The sequence below is a fragment of the Amphibalanus amphitrite genome, unplaced genomic scaffold (genome assembly GCF_019059575.1).
Source record: "Amphibalanus amphitrite isolate SeventyFive unplaced genomic scaffold, NRLGWU_Aamphi_draft 000248F_arrow, whole genome shotgun sequence".
NCBI lineage: Eukaryota > Metazoa > Arthropoda > Thecostraca > Balanomorpha > Balanidae > Amphibalanus > Amphibalanus amphitrite.
Window position 1 is genome coordinate 207,341 of NW_024881743.1, and position 25,261 is coordinate 232,601.

The 25,261-nt window shown below is 51.1% G+C and overlaps 2 protein-coding genes across 8 annotated transcripts; one reads left to right on the forward strand and one right to left on the reverse strand.

Moving 5' to 3' along the window:
• The first annotated feature begins 2,624 nt into the window (after window positions 1–2,624).
• Window positions 2,625–21,419, forward strand: LOC122386360 (paired amphipathic helix protein Sin3b-like). 4 transcript variants are annotated; one of them, XM_043375499.1, is made up of 20 exons: window positions 2,634–2,745; window positions 8,803–9,010; window positions 9,068–9,292; window positions 9,597–9,713; window positions 10,165–10,457; window positions 10,663–10,786; window positions 11,016–11,218; window positions 11,435–11,681; window positions 11,855–12,088; window positions 12,309–12,524; window positions 14,593–14,715; window positions 14,881–15,007; window positions 16,353–16,567; window positions 16,779–17,057; window positions 17,270–17,666; window positions 18,011–18,358; window positions 18,613–18,806; window positions 19,092–19,537; window positions 20,110–20,302; window positions 20,591–21,419. In XM_043375499.1, the coding sequence occupies exons 2-20, from the start codon at window positions 8,828–8,830 to the stop codon at window positions 20,870–20,872; spliced, it is 4,446 nt and encodes a 1,481-aa protein (XP_043231434.1). In that variant the 5' UTR covers window positions 2,634–2,745; window positions 8,803–8,827; the 3' UTR covers window positions 20,873–21,419. The 4 variants fall into 4 exon arrangements, with proteins under 4 accessions (XP_043231432.1, XP_043231434.1, XP_043231433.1 ...); XM_043375497.1 differs by having other exon boundaries at window positions 2,625–2,745; window positions 8,803–9,292; XM_043375498.1 differs by having other exon boundaries at window positions 8,803–9,292; window positions 12,330–12,524.
• A 267-nt stretch (window positions 21,420–21,686) lies between these two features.
• Window positions 21,687–25,254, reverse strand: LOC122386361 (methionine aminopeptidase 1D, mitochondrial-like). Of its 4 annotated transcripts, none has more exons than XM_043375501.1 (6): window positions 25,052–25,254; window positions 23,943–24,159; window positions 23,485–23,676; window positions 22,969–23,119; window positions 22,608–22,783; window positions 21,687–22,359 (listed from the first exon to the last, which is right to left on the reverse strand). In XM_043375501.1, exons 1-6 carry the CDS (start codon window positions 25,165–25,167, stop codon window positions 22,198–22,200), a joined length of 1,014 nt encoding a protein of 337 aa, XP_043231436.1. In that variant the 5' UTR covers window positions 25,168–25,254; the 3' UTR covers window positions 21,687–22,197. The 4 variants fall into 4 exon arrangements, with proteins under 4 accessions (XP_043231436.1, XP_043231440.1, XP_043231437.1 ...); XM_043375505.1 differs by lacking the exon at window positions 25,052–25,254 and adding an exon at window positions 25,020–25,038; XM_043375502.1 differs by lacking the exon at window positions 25,052–25,254 and adding an exon at window positions 24,767–24,836.
• Between the last annotated feature and the right edge of the window lie 7 nt (window positions 25,255–25,261).

A 25,261-nucleotide genomic window follows, 5' to 3' on the forward strand; every position in this document is an offset into this window, starting at 1 on the left:
GAATTGTCATTATATTTTTCAGAAAACATGCCATTATCTCAGGAACTATGATAGCTAGAAAAACGTTTGGAATAGCAATCGATAGCTTTTGAACTTTTCTTTTGATAAGGTCATCATCAAAAATGCCCTCAGGTCAACGGTTTAGCCTCTAGAGGGCAAAAACTCCAAAAATAGTTGTCGTTACGAAAAGTGTTTTTCGACAATAACTTTTGACTAAAAAAGCCACGACATTTCTATTGCCAGAATCGTGTTCCTCTCGCCAAGACGCGTCGAATGAACTATAATTTGACCTTGAAGGGTCAACTTAAAAATTTGACCTCAGGTCAAGGTCATGACCTGACCGAAAACGGTCATGTTGCATATCAGTCGATGCGCCTCGGCATGACAAACTCAACGAGACCATCTCCAGCGTTCTATCTCTTTCCAATCGAGAGTGATTTGCAATAATCTGTTTGTAGCCTAAATGACCTCGGATGACCTTTCTAGAGGCTATCAGCAAAAAAGACACCCTGGTCGTCACGGGATGGTTCAAATCATTGTGATCCTGAAATATTTGGACTGTTCCTATGCGTACACACGGATCTAGAGGGATTTTCGTTTTTCTCCATTGACTTATAACGGAAAGGTCACGCCACTGACCTGACCTTAGGTCACGGATATAAAAAATCCGAGATATACAAATTGTAGGCGCCCATGACATCATGCAATCCACTAAGTTTAAAACCTCTCTGACAAACACTGCAGGCTGGACATGATTGCAAACTTTTTTAGGCTTGGTCAGTTAACTTGACCTGGTGACCTGGCCAGACATGACCTGGGATCAAAAATTTCACACATTGTCCAAAATTGATGTACAAAAAAGCAACTCCAAACGGCGTGGCGCGGTTTTTTATTCACACGCGTGACGCGAAAAACGCGACAGGGTGGTAACATATGCCCCCCCCCCCCCCACTGGGGCGAAGGTTAAGAATATGTTCGATATCGATACTCACAGACATGTTAGCAATATTCCTGCGGCGCAGTTTATTCTCGAATAATCAATGTGAAAAACGGCTCTACAAAGCTTTTGAACTAGGACCTATATACGAGCATAGGCCTTCTGCACGAATCTCGTACCGCTCGTACCTATACCTACTGCCTTTCCGAAGCACTTGAGACCAACGAGCGACTGTATGAATGCGGCTAATCTCGGGCATTTGTTGCGAGCTGCGCTGATCGGTGAAAGAAGCTGGCCGTCTTTGCCCTACCCATGTGACCGTCTTAGGTACCCCATGGGGTGGGGTAAGACGGGTTTTTGCAAGGTTTTGCAAAAATAGCTGCAGTTTATTTGTTGAATCAGCTCTAAGTCTCATCTTCTGGCGAATGGAAGTAAAATGTCTAAAAAAGGTTTTTACTCAGTTTCCCGTTTCTATGATGTTTCTTACCGGCCGAAAAATGGCTCCAAAGTTAAGGTGCCCGTCTTACCCCACTTTCCCCTATGTACACGTGGAAACGTTAAACGTTTTTATAAACGGCTAATGAGTTCGGCGTTCGCCACTTGTTCACTGTCCGGCGCGGCGGCCAGTAGCGGCGGAACACCTTCGATAAGGGGGGCACTGCCAACTTTTGGTCCCATTCTTTCCATGCAACGCCCATAAGGCTAATGTTAAAATGCTAAAATCAAACGGGGGCACGGTGCCCCGGTGCCCTCCCCGTTCCGCCGCCTATGGCGGCGGCGAGTCTATTGCACTGGCCAGATTGTCGTCCTGCACAGACCTGCACTGTTATTTTAGTTGTTACCGTTAACCGTTCGTCCTGATGACCTGTTACTTGACCCGACCGACGCGTTAGCCTGGTCGACGGGTAATCGCGGCCTCTACTAGTTTGTTTGTTTTGTTGGGTTAGGCCCTTTTGGTCCAATGAGACCATTTCAGAGCCGGGAGGATGATAGGATATAGGGGGAGACATTGGTCTGGGCAGGCACCCTAGTGAGTCGCCGGGGCTGAGCCCGTCCAGAGGACAGGCCACCCAGCCCCAAGGCACTCACTGCACCCGGCTACGGGGTGCGCTCCCTCGGGAGCAGCGGTGCCGCTCCAAGGGAGCAGCCCGCATGAGATAAAGTTGCCTGTCCAGTCCGGAGGGGGGTTGCGGCGTGGAGGAGAAGGATTTCAGTATCCTGAGGATAGAAGCACGGAACGGTGGCCTCTACTAGTTAGTAGGTACTCGGAGCCGAGTCGACTGTCGAGACCTGGTCGAGACGCCCGTCAGTTTTGTCTTGGAGGTTGCAATGCATGCACTGTACCGGATCGGCGGTCCGAATTTGCGAGATCCAGTGTACTTTGGTCACCTGTAACGCAGTTTAAATGTGAAACATGAAAATCCGCTGTCATCATATCGGAGAGATGTCGGAGGCCGGAGGGCTGCACCGGGCTTCACGACCTGGCTACCACCCTGCCATCTAGGAAGAATTATTGAATCTGTAGTGTAGGAATACGACACTAGAATGTAACCTGCTTTGGATTCGCCAACATAAAGCCCATGCAACTCCTAATGACCAACCACGTTCGGGGTAACAGCCTAATGTTTTGAATCGTGCGATTTGATTGGTCTTTCTTTTATGTGGCCCAGCTGCGTCTATTTTGTCTGAGTTTGTGGGAATTTGGAGGTGGGTCGGACGGCGTCGTTCATGTTTGTGCTGTGGAGACTGATATATCGTTCTATTCTGGTGATTGGAATTCTTATCGTTGAAGTGTCTTAACGGTCCTGGTAAGTACCCGATTATTTCATTTTCATGGCATCACAGTCACTAGCGCCACAGGCCCGACCGGCCTCAGCGCTTCGCTTTGTTGCCGTTCCAGTTCCCTTCCTATGTCATGTTCAAGCTTAAACGTTGCGAAATCTCTTTCATGATTTACTTTTAATTCAAGTAATCATCACCTTCGCAGCTTCAGTCAAATTGACTCATGCATTGCTTTTTGGATGGTCATCATGCAAAGTGCTGGCTTGTGCTGTCTGCAATGCTTGCGTTTCCTTTCGGCTTTATCATTCTTATTCCGCGCGGCAAATGCAATAGTTCTGTGCATTTTCTTACGATTTGTCTGGTACTGTTTCAAGATAGTAATTGTGGTTTATATGATTATGTATTTGCAGACTACGAGTTTCTCATTTCGTCATTTCGGGAGAGTCCATTATCCGGAGGGGATTTCTGGGGCGGGGGAGGTCAGGGACAACGATTTCGTGCGCCGCATTTGCCTTTGAGCGGGAGTTCCTGCGTATTGGGATACACTTGGGGATACACGAACTGGGAGTCCGTTGTAAGTGGTTAAAATTATTAAAGAAATACATGTAATTGGAGGTCCAGACCTCGATTTTTGATTACTTGTTTCATTAAATACATGGTGGGATTGGATGTCAGGGATGATATTACCAGATGTTTCTTCAGTGGATTCTATTCTAATTTCATTGTTCTGTTTTAAATGAGTTTCTGGGAAGATAAGCATGCTTTTCAATTTTTGCACAGATAAAATAGGTTTTTGTAGTTATTATTTCTCCATAAGTTTTTTTTTGTCACTTTGTCTTTTAATTTCTCCATAACATTTTTTTTTGTCACTTTGTCTTTACAAAGCTGCCAAGGCCACAAATAATGGCAATGGCACCCAAAATGATGTATAAATTTGTGAACAAAGCAGCAGGGGGACATTTCATGAGTAGATGAAATATCAAAATTGAATATAGCTGGACAGCTTTATAAAATAGACAGGGTCTTTCCATATTCGGCAGGGCCTCGGCTAAGGAATTTTGACTACTGGGGCAAATGGTCGACGTATGTTAACCTGCGCCCTGCTGGGGGTGGGGGTGTTTGAACACCCCCACCCCCACCCCCACCCCCACTGCGGTTTTCCACGGATATCTCAAAAACGGCGGCGCGGAGCGCCACACCTTATCCTCCACCAAATCTACACATGTTGTAATAAGTTCAGACCAAGATCATTCAAGGTCAGGTCACCAGGTCACTTCAAGTGACCTCATAAAATGTTTCAATGTATGCCGTAGCTACACCGAATGACCGATCGCTTTGAAACTTTCAGCGATTGATAAAGACAACAGTTAGAGCACTTCATGGATAGGATTTTCAGGATCAAGCCCGGCCTATATTCAGCAAGTCACGCAGGTCCGCCCATTATCTGCCTTTCTTTGAGTTTCAGAATCCGGCCCGCCCATGGCCCATGGCCCATGGCATATTTCAGCCATCCAAATATCCATAATAATCCGTTTCACCAAAACTGGTTGTTGACTATCACAAATTCACTGTAAGGGACCAGATAACCATATATCTCACAGACTCACGGTTCACAAAGGCATGCTTATAAATCGCATGTAGCTAAATCAATAAATACCTCTGCTGCTGTTTGACAAGTTCAGTTAATTTTTTACATGAATATCGAATGCTATAATTTTATCTGTTCTTATCCGTTTTCAACCTTCAATTCCCATATCCGATCTATTTTTTTCAAATTTGGGATCCAATCCTATCCGGTCCATGGATTTATCATGGATAACGGAGCTATCCGGCCCATGAAGTGCTCTAGCAAGTGGCAACAGTATGTACAAAATTTATATCGGCATTTTCATATCGGTGACCTCAGGTCAATTTTGCGTCTTCTAGGTATTATAAGTCAATGGGAGAAAATTTAACCCGCGCCCTGGTGGGGGGGCTATTTTTTGCCCCCCTCCAGACTTTTCGATGTATCTCCAGAACCACTGCGCCGATCGTCACCAAACTTTCCTTTCAGTACCCTCCCGGACATCAATTTTACACATTGTGACCAAAATTTTTTCCAAAGGCTACGATAGGTTGGCCGGAAATGACGTCAGAGTGACGTCATGTTCTGCCGTTTTCGACCCAAAAAAAGGTTTCGCGGGAAGAGCTGTCAGGCCTATAGCTTTGCAAATACAGAAAAATGATACAGACATAAAAGCTGTAGAATGGACAGGGCTACAAAACTGCTATCTCGGATTTGTGAAATTTTTGGATTTTGACCCCCAAAAATAAAAAATAGATTTTTTGAATATAATAACCAAAAAATCCAAAAAGTTTTTTGAATTTCGAAAATACCGGAATATATGTGATAGTCCCTACCGTCTTCCATCTACATACCAAATTTGAGATCGATACCTCTTTTTTTGGCCAAGTTATAGCGAAAAAACTGTTCAAAATTGATGACGTCAAATTTTCAAACTCCATTTTCAGCAATTCTAGACCTCGTAGCGCAAAACAAAGACCACCATTAGACTCCCCGTGACGAGCTGCATCGAATCAATACCCATTTTATGCAAACATATTAACTTTGAAATTTGACCTTTTTTGACCTGACCTTGACCTGACCTCCACCAGAAAGTGACCTAAACCGTACCTGATGGTCTTATAACCAACACCATTGAGTTGGAAATGAAAAAAATGGTCATAAAACATGCATCGCACAACCTTAGTAAAGTTGGGTTCATGTGGTGACCCTCGGTGACCTTTGGTGACCTGACCTGTGACCTGACCTGGTATGACCAGTGACCTCTAACAGCAACATATCTACTAGGCAACTGACACCCTATCGCTGATTCCCGACAAAATGCGTTTTCCTCGGTGTTATAGCGCATTCCCTAGAAGACCCGTGAACGGTGAAACATTTCATCTTTGACCTGACCTGTGACGTCATCGGTGACCCCGAGGTCAATAAAATTTGGTTTCTTTCGACAAATTTGACAGGCCTTTCGAACGCCGTTTGAATTTTGCGGATCCGTCCAGTAGTTTCGGAGATACGAGGGGGGGGGGGGCAAAAAATAGCCCCCCCCCCCCCACCAGGTCGCGTTATAAACAGACCCCACCAGGGCGCGGGTTAAAACCGCCTCTCTTGGACGAAAGTCATTCTAAACACTCTCAAACACTGAATTACAAGTAATTTTGACACACTGAACATGAAAATGCCATCCATGACCGTGTTTATACCTCTGAGGTCATTTCAGGTCACAAATGGTATCTAACAGTTTTTCGCGACTAACTTTTGAAAGAGGCATGCTAGAGCGATGAAAACGCCTTATACGTGTTCAGCTCGACGGTACGGATCCACTGATATGCAACATGACAATTTCCGGTCAGATCAAGACCTTGACCTGAGGTCAAATTTTCAAGTTGACCTTTCAAGATCAAATTATAATTCGATGCGTCTTGACGAGAGGAACACGATGTCGGTAAAAGAAAGCTCGTGCAAGGCTTGAGTCAAATTCGATATTGAAAAAACTTCCCGAAAAATTTGTCTATTTTGGAAGTTTCTGCCCCCTGCAGGCAAAACCGTTGACGTTAGGTCAAATCTGAGAGAAATACTCAGAAAAAAACGCTAATATGGCTATCAAATGCGCTTTTCCGCAGCGCTGTAGCTCTATTGGTTCCCGAGTCATACGTCGGCATCTTGCAAATTGTCGATATTCGACCTGAAATTCGGCGAAATTTGGCCTTCAATGACCCCCATGACCTGACCTTTGACTGACCAAAAAATTGACCGAAGTAGTTTCATCATTATTTTTGACGCTTTTTCGAACGAAGGGTAGCTTATGGATTATGGAGGTGCAAAAAGGTATGTTTGGCAATGCACGCCTATGTTTTTGGATGGTAATTGAGGGTGCAGCTGCACGGCCATGCACCCTCTCTTCCGCCGCCCATGATTTCTTGCTACAAACGTCTTCAACCGCTCCCGAGTGAAAGAATGTACGTTAATATTAAGATATTATCATTTTGTAGAGGTTGGGCAAAACCTGACCACTACTGGGGCATTCCTTGACTCTACTGGGGCATTTGCCCCAGTAGTTAACATGTTAGCCGAGGCCCTGATATTCGGTGAGAATTCCAGGACCGATTTTTGCATGCCAATTTTTCGTCACGGAATACCTTTTCTCCATTTCTTGGCTCTCGAAACTTATGCTGGCTTTTCTTTGTGCCCACTTCTTTGTCTCGCAACAATGAATCCACTTTTTGGCAGCGCATCTCTTTATTTCACATGTGTTTCTCTTACACATTTTTTCTCAATCTCAGTAAATCCTTGTTTATGCAAAATGAAATCTTGACCTTACCTAACCAGCATTAATCCCAAGCTACACTTTGTGTGATCCTCCAGGAAATTAGACGCATGACCTGCTATTTTCAGATTTTATGAGAAATAGGTATGCAGATCAAGTTCAGCGAATAGGAGATAGACTGGGCTTGACTGCGGGTCATGCACATGCAGTCAAGGAAATGTGCAGTCAGTCTGTCGATGCTCAGTCCAGGAAATGCTCAATCAGTTGATGCTCAGTCCAGGAAATGTCAGGTAGATTGTAGATTGTCACCATACCGATACTGAGTTCAGAGCTCTGAGCTTTTTTGCAGAATTGGCGTGCTAATGAGAGATGAGACAGTTGTGCGAGGCACACCACAACAGGTAGTTACAGCTGCCTGTAGCAATTTTGAGTGTCCCTAAACAAAAGCCGAAGGTGCTCTACCCAGGAAAACTCCCCAGAAGGGAAACCTCACTTCTGGGGAGACTGAATGGTCACTTTGCAGCTTACATTGGTTGATAAGAATTGTAGCACTTATGAGTTACAATCTATGAATAAGAATGCTTGTAGCATATAAACAAGTTATTGTGTCATCAGATTCGCCTACCCCAACATCTTGTTATTGTGATATCAGTTATCATCCAGGGCGCTCTCCTCTGCCATGTACCGGGTGTTCATTAATGAATGGAATAAAGTAGGTAGGCACCAGATAGATATATTTTTATCTCACGTTATCAAATCACACAATGCATTTTCAAGAGGGTTTATCATTTATGATGACATCATCGCAATCCCCGCTTGCCACTTGTGTCTCCTACAGGAAGTGCTCAAAGTAACACCTTCACTCCGCCACGCACGGCTCTGCCCGGCGCTGTGTGTGCCGGACCATCTTCCTCATCTGCTCCTCGCTTATGTTCTGGCGAAGTCCTCCACGACCTTTTTCAGTTCTTTGATTGTTTCCGGCTCCGATTCTACCACGCGATTCAAAGCTTGGGTCCAGAACGAGAAATCCAGGCAGGACAGGTAGAGACTGTATGCGGGCCAGTGCAGATGGGTACCTCCGCGCGAGATGATCCGATCGTTGAACTTCGATCGAGGGAGGCCAATCATGACAGAATCAGGATCTTCCATACCTTTCCAATGGACATTTTAAGCTCTTCACAAGCCTGCCGAGCATGAGCTGTGACATTTTTCTGGAAGAAATCCTTGACCTTTTCCATTTCACCAGGGGTCATCGGCTGGCGCCCGGAGCGCACACATGGCCGTGTCGCTGCAACCATCCTAAATCTCTCCACTAAACGCTGAAAAGCATTCAGATGTGGTATGTGGTATGGCTGCTGGTTTTCTAGGAAAGAGCCAGAAAGCCCGTCTAACCACGGTAAGACTTTCCAACCCGGCACAGTTCTCCACAACCCAGCCGGCTAGTTCATAATGGAACGGCGAGTTTGTCTTGAAGTGCCGATTTGGGCTCTTCGAAACCAGAGCCATTCATAAGCGTTTGGATAACGCTGTGATTAAAGTTATCATGTATTAAAAAATGATAAAGCCTATGTTTCATATTTACAAGAAAAAAAATGCGCTCACGTGATTTATTGTTATCACGTGACGTAGCTACTTAATTCCATTCATTAATGAACACCCGGTATGTCCCTTGGCTGGCTGAGTACCTGTGTCTGTGGTCGGTAGAGCGGCGGCGCCGGACGGCTGACGCGTGGTCGGTACGTGTCCGTGTGCCCACAGCGCCCCGCGCCATCTCGGGAATGTGATGAAGCGCCAGGAGCCGCCGGTGAGTAGTGACGGCTCGCCAGCCGTGGTCTGCGTGGTGCCGCCGGCGCGCCGGTCGCCCGCCGAGCCGCCCGTCTTCTCGTCGCCCAGTCTGGCCGCCCAGCCGAGCCCGGCGCGGCTGACGGCGCAGACGGCGGCGCCCTCCGCCGCGCCGCTGCCCCACCTGGCGTCTGCCGGCGGCGGTAACGGCGGCCAGGGCCAGCAGCCGTCGGCGCTGCCGCCGGCGCCCGCCTCGCACGTGGTACACGGCATCATGTCGTACCAGCAGGCGCCGCTGGCGGCCGGCCATGGCGCCCACCCGGCGCACGCCGCCTACGGCGAGAACCTCTCGGTGAAGAGTGACGGCGGCGGCGGCGGCGGTGCGTCGCAGTACTCTGCCGGCCCCGGCGGAGGACCGGCCTCGGCCGCTGCCGCCGGGCCGGTGCCGCACTCCTCCTCGCCGCAGGTCAGTGACGGCGGCCGACTCGGCTATCCCACGGTGTACGGGGCCGCCCCAGAGACCCAGACTGCCGGTCGGACGTGGTCAGTCACGTTGCTTCAGGGCAGTGGGACTTAGCTGGGTGTTCAAAGCCTCTTGAACCACTATACCCCAGACAGTTAATCTGAGGCCGTGCTCTCAGCTCTAGCTGTGGGCGCCACATACCCGTGCTGTTGCGGTGCCTGTTCAATCAGCACAGACAGATGTTGTGCACATATGTATCCGCGCTCCTACTCGCCCAGCTGACACTTCGCCACACGTTTGGTTCCAGATCTCCCACGTGGGTACCAGTGTGACGGTGTCGGTGTCCAGCTCCCTGCATACACTGTCGAACGCGAGCGGCGCCAGTGTGCATCTGCCACAGGCGCATCCTATGCCAGTCAGAAGGGTGAGTCACTGCACTTCCCGGGATGCGTTCAGATTCGCCTAGCAACAGGAAGGTTCAGTCCGGTTTAGCTATGAGCTAATCCGGTTTAGCTATGAGCTAAACATGCGATTGCTTATGTTTTCTGAACTCGTGCTTGTTTCGTAATGCTTTGGGGTCTGCGGCTTTACTTGAGCGTGCAGTGAGACTTAAAGATAAGGAGTTGATCCGGCGAATATGGGGATATATATGCATGATTCTTTCTGCAGGATACGTTGCTATTTTGACCAAGTTGCGGAACAGAATATGGCTCAGTTGGATAAGACTGACATGTAAACCGTGCACCTTTCGAGCGACCCACGTCTATCCAACCGCTCCATCTGTCGTCGTGTGCTCGTCTGACTGCTGCCGTCCCGTGTCTTACCGCGGCCGTCCCGTGTCTTACCGCGGCCGACCCGTGTCTCCTGCCCGGCAGACCACCGCGCCGATCGCCCAGCAGCCGAGTATGGCCGCAGCCGCCATGGTGATGGGTGCCGCCAGTGCCGGGAAGCCGCCGCAGCCGGGTGGCCCGCTGTCGGCGGCGCCGCCGGCGGGCACCGCTCAGCCGGCGCCGACCGCCGCCGACGCCGGCGCCGGCCAGCCCAGCTACCACCGACTCAAGGTGGAGGACGCCCTCTCCTACCTGGACCAGGTCAAGTCCAAGTTTCAGAACAATCCGGAGGTCTACAACGACTTCCTGGACATCATGAAGGAATTCAAGGCACAAAAGTAAGTAATTTGGGGCTGTCTTGTGTCAATGACGTTCATGAATTTTTGTTCTTAACATTCTCAATTAGGTACATAGTTGCTTGGTTGTCTCGTCGTCAAAAGAGAACGTCACTTTACACAGTATGTTCAGTTTGTCCGAGCGCAGCCGCCGCTGTCCGCTGTCGGGTGTCTGACTTCCGTGTCTCTCTGTGTCCGTCTCTGTCAGTATCGACACACCGGGCGTCATCACGCGAGTGTCCAGCTTATTCAGAGGACATCCGGCCCTCATCGTCGGCTTCAACACATTCCTGCCGCCCGGATACAAGATCGAGGTTCAGTCCAGCAATAATGTAAGTATCGTCAGAGAGCTGTGCTTCATGACAGTGGCTTAGCATACCTGAGTTTAAATTCAACGTAACTGATTTATAGAAATGTCCGATTTAATTAGTTTGTGCATTAGTGGTAATTATGGTTCATTGGCCATATCTGCGGCATTCGTTGTATGGTTCATTGCCATATATTCGTACCAACACCTGTCTACCGGACCTTCATAACGCATTGATGTGCTCTCGTCGGCAGTACCTGCACGTCTCGATGACGGCGCCGGGTCAGGTGACCACGGTGGTGCACACGCCCACTGGCGGCTTCCAGACGTACTCGGACACAGTGGCACCGCCGCCGCCGCCGCAGCCCCAGCAGCAGCAGCCACCGCCGCAGGCGCTGCCGACGGCGCCCGGCGCGCCGCCCAAGCCCAGCCACCAGCCGCCCACCCAGCCGCCGCGGTGAGCAGGGGCCCCAATCGTTCGGCTGGGTGTAGCTAAATAGTGGTGTGTGATTGCCAGGCGGGACAGGACTTCCGTGGTTGGTACTCGTTGGTTTGCATATATTGAAGTGGCCCCCGTGCTGTTTTTTTTTTTTCGTTGAAATAATGTCCGGGAATTCAGCGTTGTTGATCACTCGCGCCTCTGCTGACGCTTTGATTCTGTTCTCGGCCTCAGGAGCAGTTACGGCACAAACAACATCCTTTCGCACGCCGGCGCGGCGGCTGCCGGCGCCGGGGGCCACCACGTCACCTCGCACCACTCCTACAACCAGCCGCCGCCGTCTGCAGCGCCCACAGCCGCCGCGCCGGCCGCGCCCGTCGGCGGCGTCGGCTCCAACCTGCCCAACCAGGGCGTGGGCGGCACACAGCAGAGCCAGCCAGTGGAGTTCAACCACGCCATCAACTACGTCAACAAAATAAAGGTGAGGCGACGTGCGAACGCTGTACTAGAAGGAAAATGCACTGGAAATTTATTTAACTCTCGTGATTGTTTCCGTGGTTATGGTTGCGCGTTGTTTACAGTCTGCTCGCAGCGTGCCCTCTAGACCGACGACTGAGATCTCAGATTCTGACCCGGCTGTCTCGCCGTCGCCAGAACCGCTTCCAAGGCCAGCCGGACGTCTACAAGCAGTTTCTGGAGATCCTGCACACGTACCAGAAGGACCAGCGTAGCCTGAAGGATGGTCTCCCCCCTAGCGGACCCTCGTTGACCGAGACGGAGGTGTACGCCAAGGTGGCGACCCTGTTCCAGAGCCACGAGGACCTTATGGACGAGTTCGGACAGTTCCTTCCGGACGCCACCAACGGAAACGCCATCAACGCCGTCAACGTGAGTCGATAGCGCGCTATCAGCCGGGAACGATATCGCTGTAGTGGCTGTAGGGCTAGCACCGATAACCGCGAGCGTCTCATTGACAGTTGACTGCTGGGCGGTGAGGCGGTATGTTCTCCTCCTGATGCTCTGCTATTGTGCCATAGTGTGACTCCTGCTTCTCCAGCCCCAGGTCCTACGTCTCTCTAACTCCAAATCCTCCACCTCTGACCAACAGAACTCTCGCTCGATCAACCAGGAGCACGCGGCCGCCCTCAAGAAGCCGATGAAGCCCAGCTTCCAGCCGACTGCCAAGCAGCTGAAGCGGCCGATGCCGACCGCGCCGCCGGCGCCGATACCGACCAAGAAGCCGCGCGTCGGCATGCTGAAGGATGTCACACTGGCCGAGGCCGGCAAGGTGGCCACCCTGAACGAGTACGCCTTCTTCGATCAGGTGAGTGTTGTGGAGGGAAGGGGTTGGGGTCAACTGCTGCAAGGAGGTAGGTGGGTTAGTTTCCTGAAGTGGGAGTGGTTGCTGAAGGTTATAGTGGTGCTTACTTTGGTTACATCGTGATATTGAGGCGGTCGCCGCTCGACGTAGGAATGTAATGCTTGGCGTCTGTTTGCATGCGTGCTTATCGCTGCTTTGGTTGCTGCTCTTTGATTTTTGTGCTTGTCTTTTAAGCACCCGCTACAAGTTGACGCCACAAGCCATGACTCTTAAGGAGGCCGCACTTAGGTTGTATTCGGTCACGGACTCTTGAAACAAGACGGCACAATATTCGTGATAGATCCGCGAGTTTCCACACGGCCAGCCCCAACACTACGATGTAACGGATCAAATGATCAGCCTTTAGGTACTTGAATGCTGCGCTCCTGAAGTAGCACCGTTTCGTTCTTATCGCACCCACGTCTGGAATTCGTAATTTGTTTTATGCGACCATCGTACGTTTCGAAATTAGCAGCTATTTCGCGACTATTTCGTGTCCGAACGAACTAAACACCGTGCGGCCGCCTTCAGACTCGCACTGATTGTGAAACGTAACGCTTAGCCTGGGATTACACGCTAAGAAGACCTTACGGATGCTTTTCTTGCCTATGCTTTTTTGTCCATGTATAATTTTTGTTTCTTAGCACTTTGTCTCATTTTCAGGGGATGATTTCGGCAATGAGCAACGATTGCACATCCGTAAAATTATTCATGTCTAGTTTTTGCTTGGTGCTAGGTCGTTACCTTCAACTATGAATGCCCGTGCCGCTTTGCCAGCTCGTTTGCACAGGCGTGTTTGAGATCCAACTAACATCTTGCTTAGATGATGTTGTCGACTTAAGATTTATTTTCGGCCATCTTTCTTCAGGATGGACTAGTGGACGGACTAGCTTTTACGTCTATGATGATGATTTGGTGTTTTAGGGCGCACCAGCAACGAGGCTATATGGCGCCCACTTTTACGTCTAGTCTTCCCCGATTGTGATGCTTATTCGTGTTGCCCCGTATTTTGAAAAGCGTTTGGCTGGCGCAGCGGCCGACCTGTCGCCGGCTGCTGTGCGGCGGCGGTGCTCTCGGCGGACGGTGGCCCGTGCTGTGTCTCGCTCGTCCATCCGCCCTCACTGGGTGGAAGGAGCGCCGCGCCGCTGGGCGCTCCCCGGTGCTGGCGACCTGAGCTGACGCGCCGGCCGCCCCCGTCCGACGCACGCTCCACGCGGTAGGCCCCGCCATTGCGTCGGTACCGCGGTCCCCAGGAGGCCATTGGTTGGGCCACTTTGAGTCGTGTCGGCTACGTATGGTGACGCGGAGAGCTTAGGGTACCAGAAGTGATGTGTCAACACTAAATGGACGGTATTTTCGAAGTTATAGCGGCTGAAATCTAAACTCAAAGTTCCAAATTTATTGTCTCCTCTCGCGAGGCTGGATGGTGCCTAATGGAAGCGTTCAGTGCTTTGGTTCGTGGGGCTAGCGTTAGTGGCGGTGGCACAGCCGGCCGGCGGATGGAAATGTCTGGCTAGGACAGCGCTCGTGCCGTTTCATCGGAAATTTCATATTTAAATTCCTCGGAAGCATTCAGCTGTCAACACAGACGATCATGTGATCGAAATGTGAATGATCTATACGTCGGCGACATAGGAACTTAGAAAGCGTAATGGTTGTTCTTGAGACAGCATCGAGATTCATTGTATAAAATTTCGTACAAAAAGTTATCTTCGTGGATCTTATTTCGGGTTTCTTTGATAATTTTTAGCTTGTCAAATCAAAAATAAAAACGGTTTTATGGTTATGCTCATGCGCGGAAGGGTCAACGTTTTTCTTCTCATTAGTCGACACCGTCTTTCGTAGCCCCCAGCTCTTGTTTCGCTTATGGTTAAGTTGTCATATCCTCTGGCTTCTTCAAATTGATAGGAATGAGGATCTCTACATATCGTATTTTCATCGACGTACGTTTGCTATTTATGCCATCGACGTCTTGTTCTGCTCATATGCGGCATGCATGGCCTTCAGCTGACTCGAGCTTTGATGTTGTTAGGTGAGGAAGACGCTGAAGAACCAGGACTCCTACAACAACTTTCTGCGGGTGCTGTCCCTCTACAACAGCGAGATCATCTCTCGACTTGATGTCATTCAGCTGCTGTCGCCATTCCTCGGCAAAGTAAGTTTCCTTTTCTACGCATTCACGTCGTCTGTTATTAACACCATCACCATCTTATCTTTTACGTGTCGTCACTCTTGTTTGTGTTTTTGGGCTCACTGTATTGCACTGCGTGTCCGAGCGACTGGAGCCGACTGACGCTGCCCCGCCCGCTGCGTCCCGCAGCAGCCGGGAATGCTGAAGTGGCTGAAGGACTTCATGGGCGTGAAGGAGGGCCGCGAGACCGTGGAGCCCATCCCTCCGGGCATGGCCAAACAGGAGCGCGTCTCCGGAGACCAGGCCATCGAGATCGGTACGTCTGGGCGAGCGATGGTGCCGGGCGGCTCGCAGACCTGGTCGGCTTTTTGTAGTTATAAGTTAATGGTGACTTAAAGGTAGTGTGCCAGCTTTCTTGGACCGTATGGAGTTAATGGCCCAGATAAGGAGAACCGGATTTTTAGAACTTATCCATACCTTCAAAACTCATGGAAACGTCTTAAATTCTTCAAATTTTGAGTACCCCAGTGCGAAATTCGCCCCGACGGGTTGTCGGTCGTACCCCAACCACATTTCACACCACTATGAACAATAAATGCACACACTGAAATCGCTATTACCGATATGCTCATCCAATCAAGTTTCGATAAACCCGTTCATCATCATCTCCTGCGGTTTCGAACACGCCTGTTAGGTGGCTTCTGATGCTCGTCGAGGTCGGAATTTCCAAATACGCGTGGTGCGTCGGGCCGCGCGCTCTGACTTCGGCCAAGAAAAATGCGTCAGCTGATCATTGTCATTTCTGCCACTTGCGTGTGGTGAAATGGGGTCATAACTTATAAGACGGCTTTTTCATATCAATTATTTTACATAAAATCATATTTCAAACCATAAATAATGTTCGACAGCCAAATAAAAGAAACAATACCAATACGGGCTTACAGTTTAAGGCTCGACATTGTGTTGTCTACGATTAGACAGCTGATAACTCATTCCCGTACGTCGTATGGTCGTAACACTATAATGACCTTTGCTTAGTAACCCGGTTTACATAGCATTTTTGACGAGGCTCTAGCTTGTTAATTTGGCAATAATTTCGATGCAGTGGTCTTCAAATATTTAGAGGGGATCATTTTGTAAATTGTTAAGCACCATTGGCATCTTTTGCAACATCACGGACGGAGATATAAGCTTGCAATAAACCCTATGTAAACCGGGTTATTGTCACAAGTGCGCCGCATTCGCGATTGTTGCCCGACGCCTGTTTGCAGGTGAGCCCACTACAGTTGTGATACATATCTAAAAACCGAAAAACTTTTAGGCGAAAAAGGCACTATTCCAGGCCCATTTTTGATTTTTTTTTGCGATATTAGGTAAAAACAGAAGCTTCTTATCCTAGGAAAAATAAAATGGGAAATCTTTCAAAGGTGGCACACTACCTTTAATATCACTTTAGATTTATATTGATATGTTCGTATAACGGACGCCTTATCGTATAAATGACTTCTTTTGTGGAATGTGAAGGTTTATATTTGCTTTTGCACATCACCCCAGCTGTCCCAATGGCGTTATCAAATCATTGTTTTCCATGGCATGGTGTTTCCATGATGTCTTGCTCGTCCAAGGTTGCTAACATCCTGTTTCTGGTCCCTCCCCGGCAGACTACTCCACCTGTAAGCGTCTGGGCGCGTCCTACTGCGCGCTGCCCAAGTCGTACCCGCAGCCGCGCTGCTCAGGACGCACGCAGCTGTGCCGTGAGGTGCTCAACGACACCTGGGTGTCGTTCCCCTCCTACTCGGAAGACTCGACGTTCGTCACCTCGCGCAAAACACAGTACGAGGAGTACATCTACCGCTGCGAGGACGAACGCTTCGAGGTGAGGTTATAGCGAGACTTCGTTTATGAATGTACTGACAATTAATAGGGGTATTAAACGAGTCTTTGGGGCGCGTCTTTCTGGGCTTTTGAAGCAAAGGTCTCGTAACTTTGTTGCCGCAAGGACGGTCTTGAACATTTATTGACTCAACCTGCCCGGCTCATGATCCACCGTGACCCATGCTGACGTTTCGTGACCACCCGTGCGGCAGCTGGACATGGTGCTGGAAACGAACCTCTCCACCATCCGTATCCTGGAGGGCGTCCAGAAGAAGCTGTCCCGGATGGCGCCCGAGGACGCGGCGCGCTACCGACTGGACGACTGCCTGGGTGGCACGTCGCCCACCATCCACCAGCGTGCCGTGCGCCGCATCTACGGCGACAAGGCGGCCGATATCATGGACGGACTCAAACGGAACCCGATCGTGGCCGTGCCCGTGGTGCTGCGCCGGCTCAAAGCCAAGCAGGACGAGTGGCGCGAGGCGCAGAAGGTGAGGGGTAGAGGGGGCTTAGGTGGATGGAGAGGGGAAATGAGGAGGACGTTGTGGAGATGTGTTGTGATGTTTACGTGAAGTGATGCGTAGGATGCTCGTTTAGTGCGTAGTATGGAGTGGCTTTTATTAAACGTGGTTTTTGTAGTATTGAGTAACATTGAGTGGTTCTTTTCTTTACCTGTCAAATGACGTTTCTCATCGTTTCGCAGGGCTTCAACAAGATCTGGCGCGAGCAGAACGAGAAGTACTACCTAAAATCACTAGACCCACAGGGCGTCAACTTCAAACAGAACGACGTGAAGATGCTGCGCTCGAAGGCGCTGCTGAACGAGCTGTACACTCTGTACGACGAGCGCCACGAGCAGCTGGAGGAGTCGGGCGGCGACCCGGCGGCCAGCGGCGGGCCTCACACCGAGTTCGTCTACTCCAACAAACACCTGCTCAATGACGCGGCCAACCTCATCATCCACCACGTGAAGCGCCAGACGGGTATCCAGAAGGAGGACAAGGCCAAGATCAAGCTGCTGCTACGCCAGACGCTGCCCGGCATGTTCTATCACCCGAAGCAGGAGCTCAGTGATGATGAGCGCGACGATGATGACGAGGGTAAGTGGTCGACTCTGGTGGTGGCGACGTCTGTGGAAGCTGTAGGTAGAATTAAAATGGTACAAATAAACGGGTGGCGCTTGCTGAGTACCAGGCTGATGAATGCATGAATCCCTTTGTATATTCTTGCAAAAACTTTGTTATATTTGGTTGCTATGTAGATGAATGACTGATATATTTTTTCCCATTTTTCGTACCGTCACAAATATTACCTCTCACCCATGATCTCGCATAATGCGTAATTGTTACCTCGTTTTCATCATTCTTCAAAATATTTATGACGCAATGTCCGATGAGACGTCTCCGGATCGATCGCCTGATCTCCCCGTCCTGCGTCTCCACAGACGCCGATGACGAGTCGGACGAGGACGAGGCGCGACCGGCCGAGCGGCGCACGCGCAGTCAGAAGGTGCGCCGTCCAGAGGTCCGGCGCAGCGGCACCGAGCGCAAGCTGAACGGCGCGCCGACCAGCAGCGACGCCGCCTCCAGCTCTGACGACGACCAGACGGGCGAGTGCTACACGCTCTTCATGGCCAGCAGCAACTGGTACCTGTTCCTGCGGCTGCACCACATCCTCTGCGAGCGGCTCAACAAGATCTACGAGCGCGCCGTCATCATGGCCGCCGAGGAGGAGCAGCACAAGAAGCTGCGCACAGAGTCCACCGCCATCGCGCTCCGGCTCAAACCAAAGAGTGAGTGATTGGAGATGGTGCTGGTACAGTTCGAGTGAAGGGAGGATAGTTTGGGCGTTCGCTTGTACCTGGTGTCGTTTTAGGTTGATCAACAGTGCATGAAATGCATAACTAACGTCGCTACCTGACTTTTCATACGTTGCCGAAGTTTCATTTTTCCAAACTCAAGCTGTGATGCAGGTTCGTTGTCTGATGATTGTCGACTATCTGTCTTTTGCCACTTATTTGCCTGACGTATGCGCCCCCGTTTACAGACGAGATTGACGTCGAAGACTACTACCCCGCCTTTCTGGACATGGTGAAGAACGTGCTGGACAACAACATGGACTCGTCCCAGTTCGAGGACACGCTGCGCGAGATGTTCGGCATCCACGCCTACAACGCTTTCACCACCGATAAGATCGTCTCCGGCGCCGTCCGGCAGCTGCAGCACATCGTCACCGAAAACGTAAGCTATTCACTTCAGCTAATTTAGCTTGGATTATTGGCCGCCGACTAGCTATTAATCGCAAGTGAATGATAGCTGTGGCTAATCGAATCGACAGAATCATTTCTCGTCTGCTATAAGATTATCCATTGGAATTAATCGTCATTGTTGTCACTTCTTGGTATCATTTGTTCGTTGCGTGAAGATATCGGCCTACAATGCTACAATATTGTATAGCCGGATCTCCACGACCGATATGATATCTGTCGGGCCTGTTTTGGCAACTGTCGTCTCTTGTGTCGCCAGGTGGCCCAGCTGACGCTGAAGGAGTACCTGCTGGAATCGGGCAGCGGCGGCGCCGGCGGACCGTGCGCCAGCGCCGACCAGCGAGAGCTCCGTGAGACCGCCTACTGCAAACGCGTCGAGCAGATGCTCACAGAAGAGAACGAGCACTGCATGAAGATCTACCTGTTCAAGAACGCGGCGCGCATGACGGTGGAGCTGCTGGACACCACCGACTCGGAGGACTCAGAGGACGGGTTCGCGGAGGAGAAGCGCCGCTCCACCTATCAGGAGAAGTACGCCTCGCCCAGCCACCACACCGACGACGAGATGAAGACGCCCAGCATCAACAACCTGCCGCTGTTCCTGCCGCGCATCGTGCGCCGAATGCGCCGACTCGTGTTCCCAGCCGGCGTGGGCGGCGTGAAACGCGAGCGGGACGCCACCACACCCACCTCCTCCGGCGATAGGTGAGAGCAGGGGTCCGGGCGGAGGCTGGAGAAGGCTGGGGTGACGAGGGGTTGACAGGAGAGACAGGGAGACCTGAGACGTGTGATTAGTGAAAGAGCTGAGGCTCGGGTGGTGAATGAGAATAAAGAAAAACGATAAACAATAGGAAACTAGCTAGGAGAATTACAACAATGCATAATTAATTTGACGGCTTCAGCTACCGTAACGGTGACAAATGATGAAGCTGTTTGATCACGGTCACTGTTGATTCTGCCGGTATTCCCGACTATCCGGGCGCTCTGACAGCCGCCGGCTCCGTTTCCCGGTAACCTGTCGGAGGGAGGGGTCGGCTGCGGGGACGAGAAGGAGGGAGGGGACCGCAGCCGGTCCGTGTCACCGGCGAGTCGATAGCGGCTCGATGGCATACTGGTGTCGGGCCAGTAGCTGCCCATACCGCGGCGGCCGGCGGCGGTCACAGTCATCGATCTGCTGACGGGCCGCTGTCTGTCGGCTGTAACACGGGCCGCTCTGTTCGTTAACTGTGTCACGATGCTGAGTGATTGTGACCGACTCGTGTTCCGGCCTCCGCCAGGGATGTCGAGGATGAGTCTAGCATGGACGTGGACGCCTCACCCGAGACGGACCGAAAGCTGAAGGTGAAGCCGGAGCCGCTGGAGATGGACGGCGACGAGCACTTCAAGCTGGCCTGCAACTACCGCATGATGCGTGTGGCCAACGACGAGACCTACCTGCACAAACGCGGCGCCATGACAAAAGCCAGACAGGTTAGCGAACGAGGGTTGAAACGAGGGGGCTTACCGGGCTTGTCAATCTTGATTTCCTTTCGAGGGGCGTGCGTTGGCAGTCATAAAGGTATTGCTAACGGACGAGATATAAATGTGGATCATGTCGCCTGCTTGTTTTTGGTAATACTTCTGGGTACAGCTGATGCCAGGATGACAGCGTTTCCCGCCGGTTTGACCCGGGGAGTAGCGGACGTAGTCACCCAGTGGTCTGTATGTTATGTGATTGGCCGACTGAATATCTGACCTGTCCGGCTCGCCGTGTTTCAGACGCACTGTGCCGTGTCGCGCCACCTGAGCGCCCGGTTCCGCGCCTGGCACAGCCGGTGGCAGGAGGGCCACGTGTCGCAGCGCCAGGAGCAGCTCTCGGAGGACTGGTTCCTGGGCCGGGTGGACGGCCTGAAGCCGAGCCGCACCTCCGTGCAGCGTAACACCGACACGGCGCGGCCGCCCTACGTGCTTTACAGCCGGTACCGAGTCGAGTGGCTGGATCCGGCGCCGCCGCCGCCCGCCGCCGCAGCCGCGGCCGCCCCGACCGGCGGGGACAAGTGATGCCGGAGCCCGCCGGCGCAGACAGATCATGTGACCGTGGTGTTCACCTCCCGGTGATGTCGAGGGCGGCGCCGAGAATGGAGCGACTCGATGTCGGTGTGGAGCCGTCCGGCGACTGGCGGCGCTCGACGGGAGGGCTGGGGTGGAACAGATACAGAGACAATACTATAGCAGCGGCGGAGGCGAGACGGCCAGCCGCCGGCGCGCGTGACATACTGATGTGTTGTTTGTTTGATGAATACTTGAACCGGGACGAGGGCACGGGACCGGTCGGCAGGCCGGGCCGGCTGTGATTGGTGCCTGACGGTTGTGACGTCACCGACGCGCGTCCAATCACGCGCCGGCCGACTCGTACAAAGGCGCCCAGTTGCGCCGGGCCTTGCCGCCCACGGTTATTTATAGCAAGAGTCAAATGTTTGTACTGTATTTGGTCATCGACGACCGGCCGCCACCCCCGACGATTCAAGTATTCTGTCTTATTGTACTTCTTTAAATGTAAGTGCTCACATGCGTCGAATTAGATATAGAAATACATCGCTCGCAGTCAGCCGGTCTTTACGCTACAGCCTTTCATGAAAGTTTATAACCGATGACGGGTGTAAAAGGTCTGGCGCTCACACACATTTTTCTTATTACAAACCGCTTATTTTTCGCTGCCACTGTGGCTTTCGCCTGGATGGGGATAGATGGAAGCAGATCCCAAATATAAGGAAAACAAATCGAACTGGAGGCGAGAAAAACCAATTGAAAACAGATCTGCGAATTGTTCTTTTCCTCCCCGATTCAACTGCGCTATAATTTCAGCTCCAGCCGCTCTGTCCGTTGAGCAATGCCATATATTGTCCCATGTCACAATATCGCAAAAAGTACCAATCGCTATCGCCTGCTGCCGTTATGCATGCCGCCCTATCTGCAGCGAATAATGCTTTGGGCGTTACAAAAACACTCAAAAAGTGCGTCACATATTTAGGCAACTCATAGCTCAACGCCGTATTGGCACAGATCGGGCGAGCGAGCGAGACGATATCGCGGGGTAATAAAGTCGGACATCGGTTACCATCTTGGGCTCAAGGCGTGAGAATTCTATCTGGCATGGACTTTGAGTAGAGCCACAATTTAATAGATGGTGTGCCCTGCTCCCAGAGAGATGTGCTCGCTTCAATTTCATTTTATAACCTATCGACATTCTGACTAGCCCCTTGATCTGTCGCTAACAAAATATTAGCCTTTCTTTCTCCTGGGGCCTGAGAAGACTCCTGGGCGTCCACCGGCCCCGCGGCGGAGTTCAGGCGCCCTGCAGACCCACAGTGAGGATACTGGAGTCCTCAGCTGCCTTCCACAGCCAGGTCGTCCTCAGGCCGGTGCTCGGTGAGGATTTCCACGCCGTCCTCCGTGATGAGGACGGTGTGCTCGAACTGCGCCGACCGGCTCCCGTCGCCTGAGATGGCCGTCCAGCCGTCCTCCAGCAGCACAATCTCCCGCGAACCCTGCGACAAAGAAACAGCATTTCCACAGTGCCACGCAGTGCTGTCCGTCGCAACATGGTGCGGTGAAAGGTTTTGTAGCATATTTTGCGACCGTAATGATACGACGTGAGATAACTGCATACATGCCACCGCTGAGACATAATATTTATATGTTACTTCCTCCTCGTCATCTAAAAGAGAGACGCGTCTGCTCACAACTCGGGCTGGACCTGGACTGGACGCAGGGCCGGGCCGCTCGGCGGACTGACCTGACTGATGACCGGCTCTATGGTGAAGGTCATGCCCGGCCGCATGGTCCCCGGGTACGAGTTCCAGCAGTGGTAAATCTCGGGCGGGCCGTGGAAGTAGCGGCCGATGCCGTGGCCTATGAACGCCGGCACCACGGCGTGGTCTAAGTGTCCAGCTGAGAGCTCCACCCGGCTGCCTGTGGAGACCGGAGAGGCCAGTTACGCGGACAGTACCGGCGTGACAGGCCGTCGCAATGGTGATATGAGATGCAGTAAGGTCGCCCTGGGTCAGTGTAGCCAATGAAGACATTGTGATGCGTGGGAGAAAAGAACCATTGCACCCCATTGAACCTACACTTATAAACGCCCGAACAAGTCTCACCGATCTCTGAGAACGGCACACCGGGCCGGCAGATGGCGATGGCGTCGTCCCGACAGCGGCGCGCCGCCTCGATCAGCCGCAGACCCTGCTGGTCCACCTGCCCCACCGGGTACGTCTCCGAACAGTCGCCGTTGTGACCGTCCAGAAACACCTGCGCGGGAAAACGTCGCCATCGGTTCTCAGCAGGCAGCATGTGTTTGGAAAGGTTAAGTGAGAAATAGAACACAGCCACATCTTTGCATGCGCCACTGGGCACTGATGCGATGGAATAAAAACAGAATAAACAGGATAATAATTAGACGAGACACAACCTTCATGAGAATTGTAATTCATTCGATAACAGATCCTGAAGCGTAAAAACACATGAAAATGATATCGGTGTTCAAAGTGCAGCGAGGAAAATCGGCCGACGTCCGCCTCGAATGCCGACTACGGCCTCGTGAGTCGCTGTGCTCCGCCAGGCGGTGAAGCACACTCGGCTCGGCTCGGCGGCGGCGGGACCCACCGGGGACTCACGGTGACGTCGATGTTGATGATGTCGCCGTCCTCGAGCGGCCGATCGTCGGGGATGCCGTGGCAGGCCACGTTGTTGACTGACGTGCAGACCGACTTTGGGAAGCCACGGTAGTTGAGTGGTGACGGGTAGGCGCCGTGCTGCACGGTCAGCCGGTGCACCAGCCGATCAATCTCCTCAGTGGTCACACCCGGCTGCAAACGGGCAGATCCAATCAACAGAGAGCACCAGAAGTGACTGAACAGAAATAGAAATACATCAGAGTGCAGCAATGTAAAAATTATCCAATATCAATGCATTCTGGAAAGTAACATTTCTATATCTCAAATAATCAAAAGCTCCAGGCCATTTGCATGTTGATATACTTTTTATGCATCAAATAGGCAAATACACTGATGATCATGTGATTCATTGGAAAATTAATAGTTCCATGGTGCGCATGTAATAGGTAGGTACTGGCCTTTGCCAGCTGTTTGGCAGCATGTAAAATCTTGCTGGCCAGTCTGCATGCCCTCCTCATCTTCCCTAGATCATCCTTTGACTTGCAGTCAGCCTCAGCTGGAGGATCACTGGGCACACCAGACTCTGCCCATGGTGGCCTCTGAATGCTGTCAGGGACTGGCTGCGCAGGCAACACTGTCCCTGGCTCGACCAGAGAGAAATTACCAAATGCTGAGCTGAAACACCAAACAAGCATCTTATTAGGTTTTATGCACTTTGCTGAGACTTGAGACTACTAGTTGTTCTTCAAGATGAAAGCAACATTTTAGAGGTGAGAATAGAAGTTTCCATCACCAGATTTAAAATAACCATCAGACAACATGGAGATGCACTGATTCCTCTCATTTCAGACAGCCAAGGTTTTGTATTCTGTATTCTGCATTTGCATTGGCTAGCTACAGGCCTCACAGCCCATTTACAGTGGCAGTGATAGATTAAACTAGAAGGCCCAGCATATGATGAAGATGGCACATCACGTGTGTGCCCTGAGAACAAGCAAACTCACTGATGTTGGATACTACAGAACATGATGATGCCAGCATGTCAGCAATGGGTGTATGCTGATTGCTAGAAGAAGTGGTTAGGTACAAAGCAGAAAGCACAGGGATATGAACAGTGAACCCTGACTTCCCAGTATTCACACCACTTTGACTTAACAAAACATGCAACAGCCATGTCTGTCAACAGCATCTGCTGTACATTTAGCTATTGTTATGGACCATTTCAGATTTCAGTCTGCTTTCAAAAAGCAACATAGGTAATTCTAAAGAATACTGCTTCCACAGTCACAGATGCGGGCATCTTCTCTTCAAGGTGGCCGGTGGTGGTTCGGGGGAGGTGCCCTGGCTCCTCAGGTGCTCGCAACAGTAGGTACGTAAATAACGAAAAATCAAATTGATTAATTATAGCCTAGTCTTATAACTTACAGCCTACGAGGATTTGAAAATATAAATAAAAAGTGCCACAATTTGTGTTGTGATCTCTGAATACATGCCCTCAGGCCACCAGCCCCGAACATTCACCCCAAGGGGTTCACCCTCTTCAAGCATGGCTAACTACTAAACTCACCCGAATCCATTGGTTTTCATTCCCTTTCTCCAGAACAGCAATCGTCGTTGTTGGCCATGCGGCCTAACTGTCAGTAATTCACAGTGTGTCAGCCTCCACAAAGTTCTGGCGATCATCTTTAAAATTATAACAACAAGAAAATGTCACAAGTGACAAAACAAAATAAAAATGATCTTGGACAATGCCAAGATTCTTACAGATAACAGATAG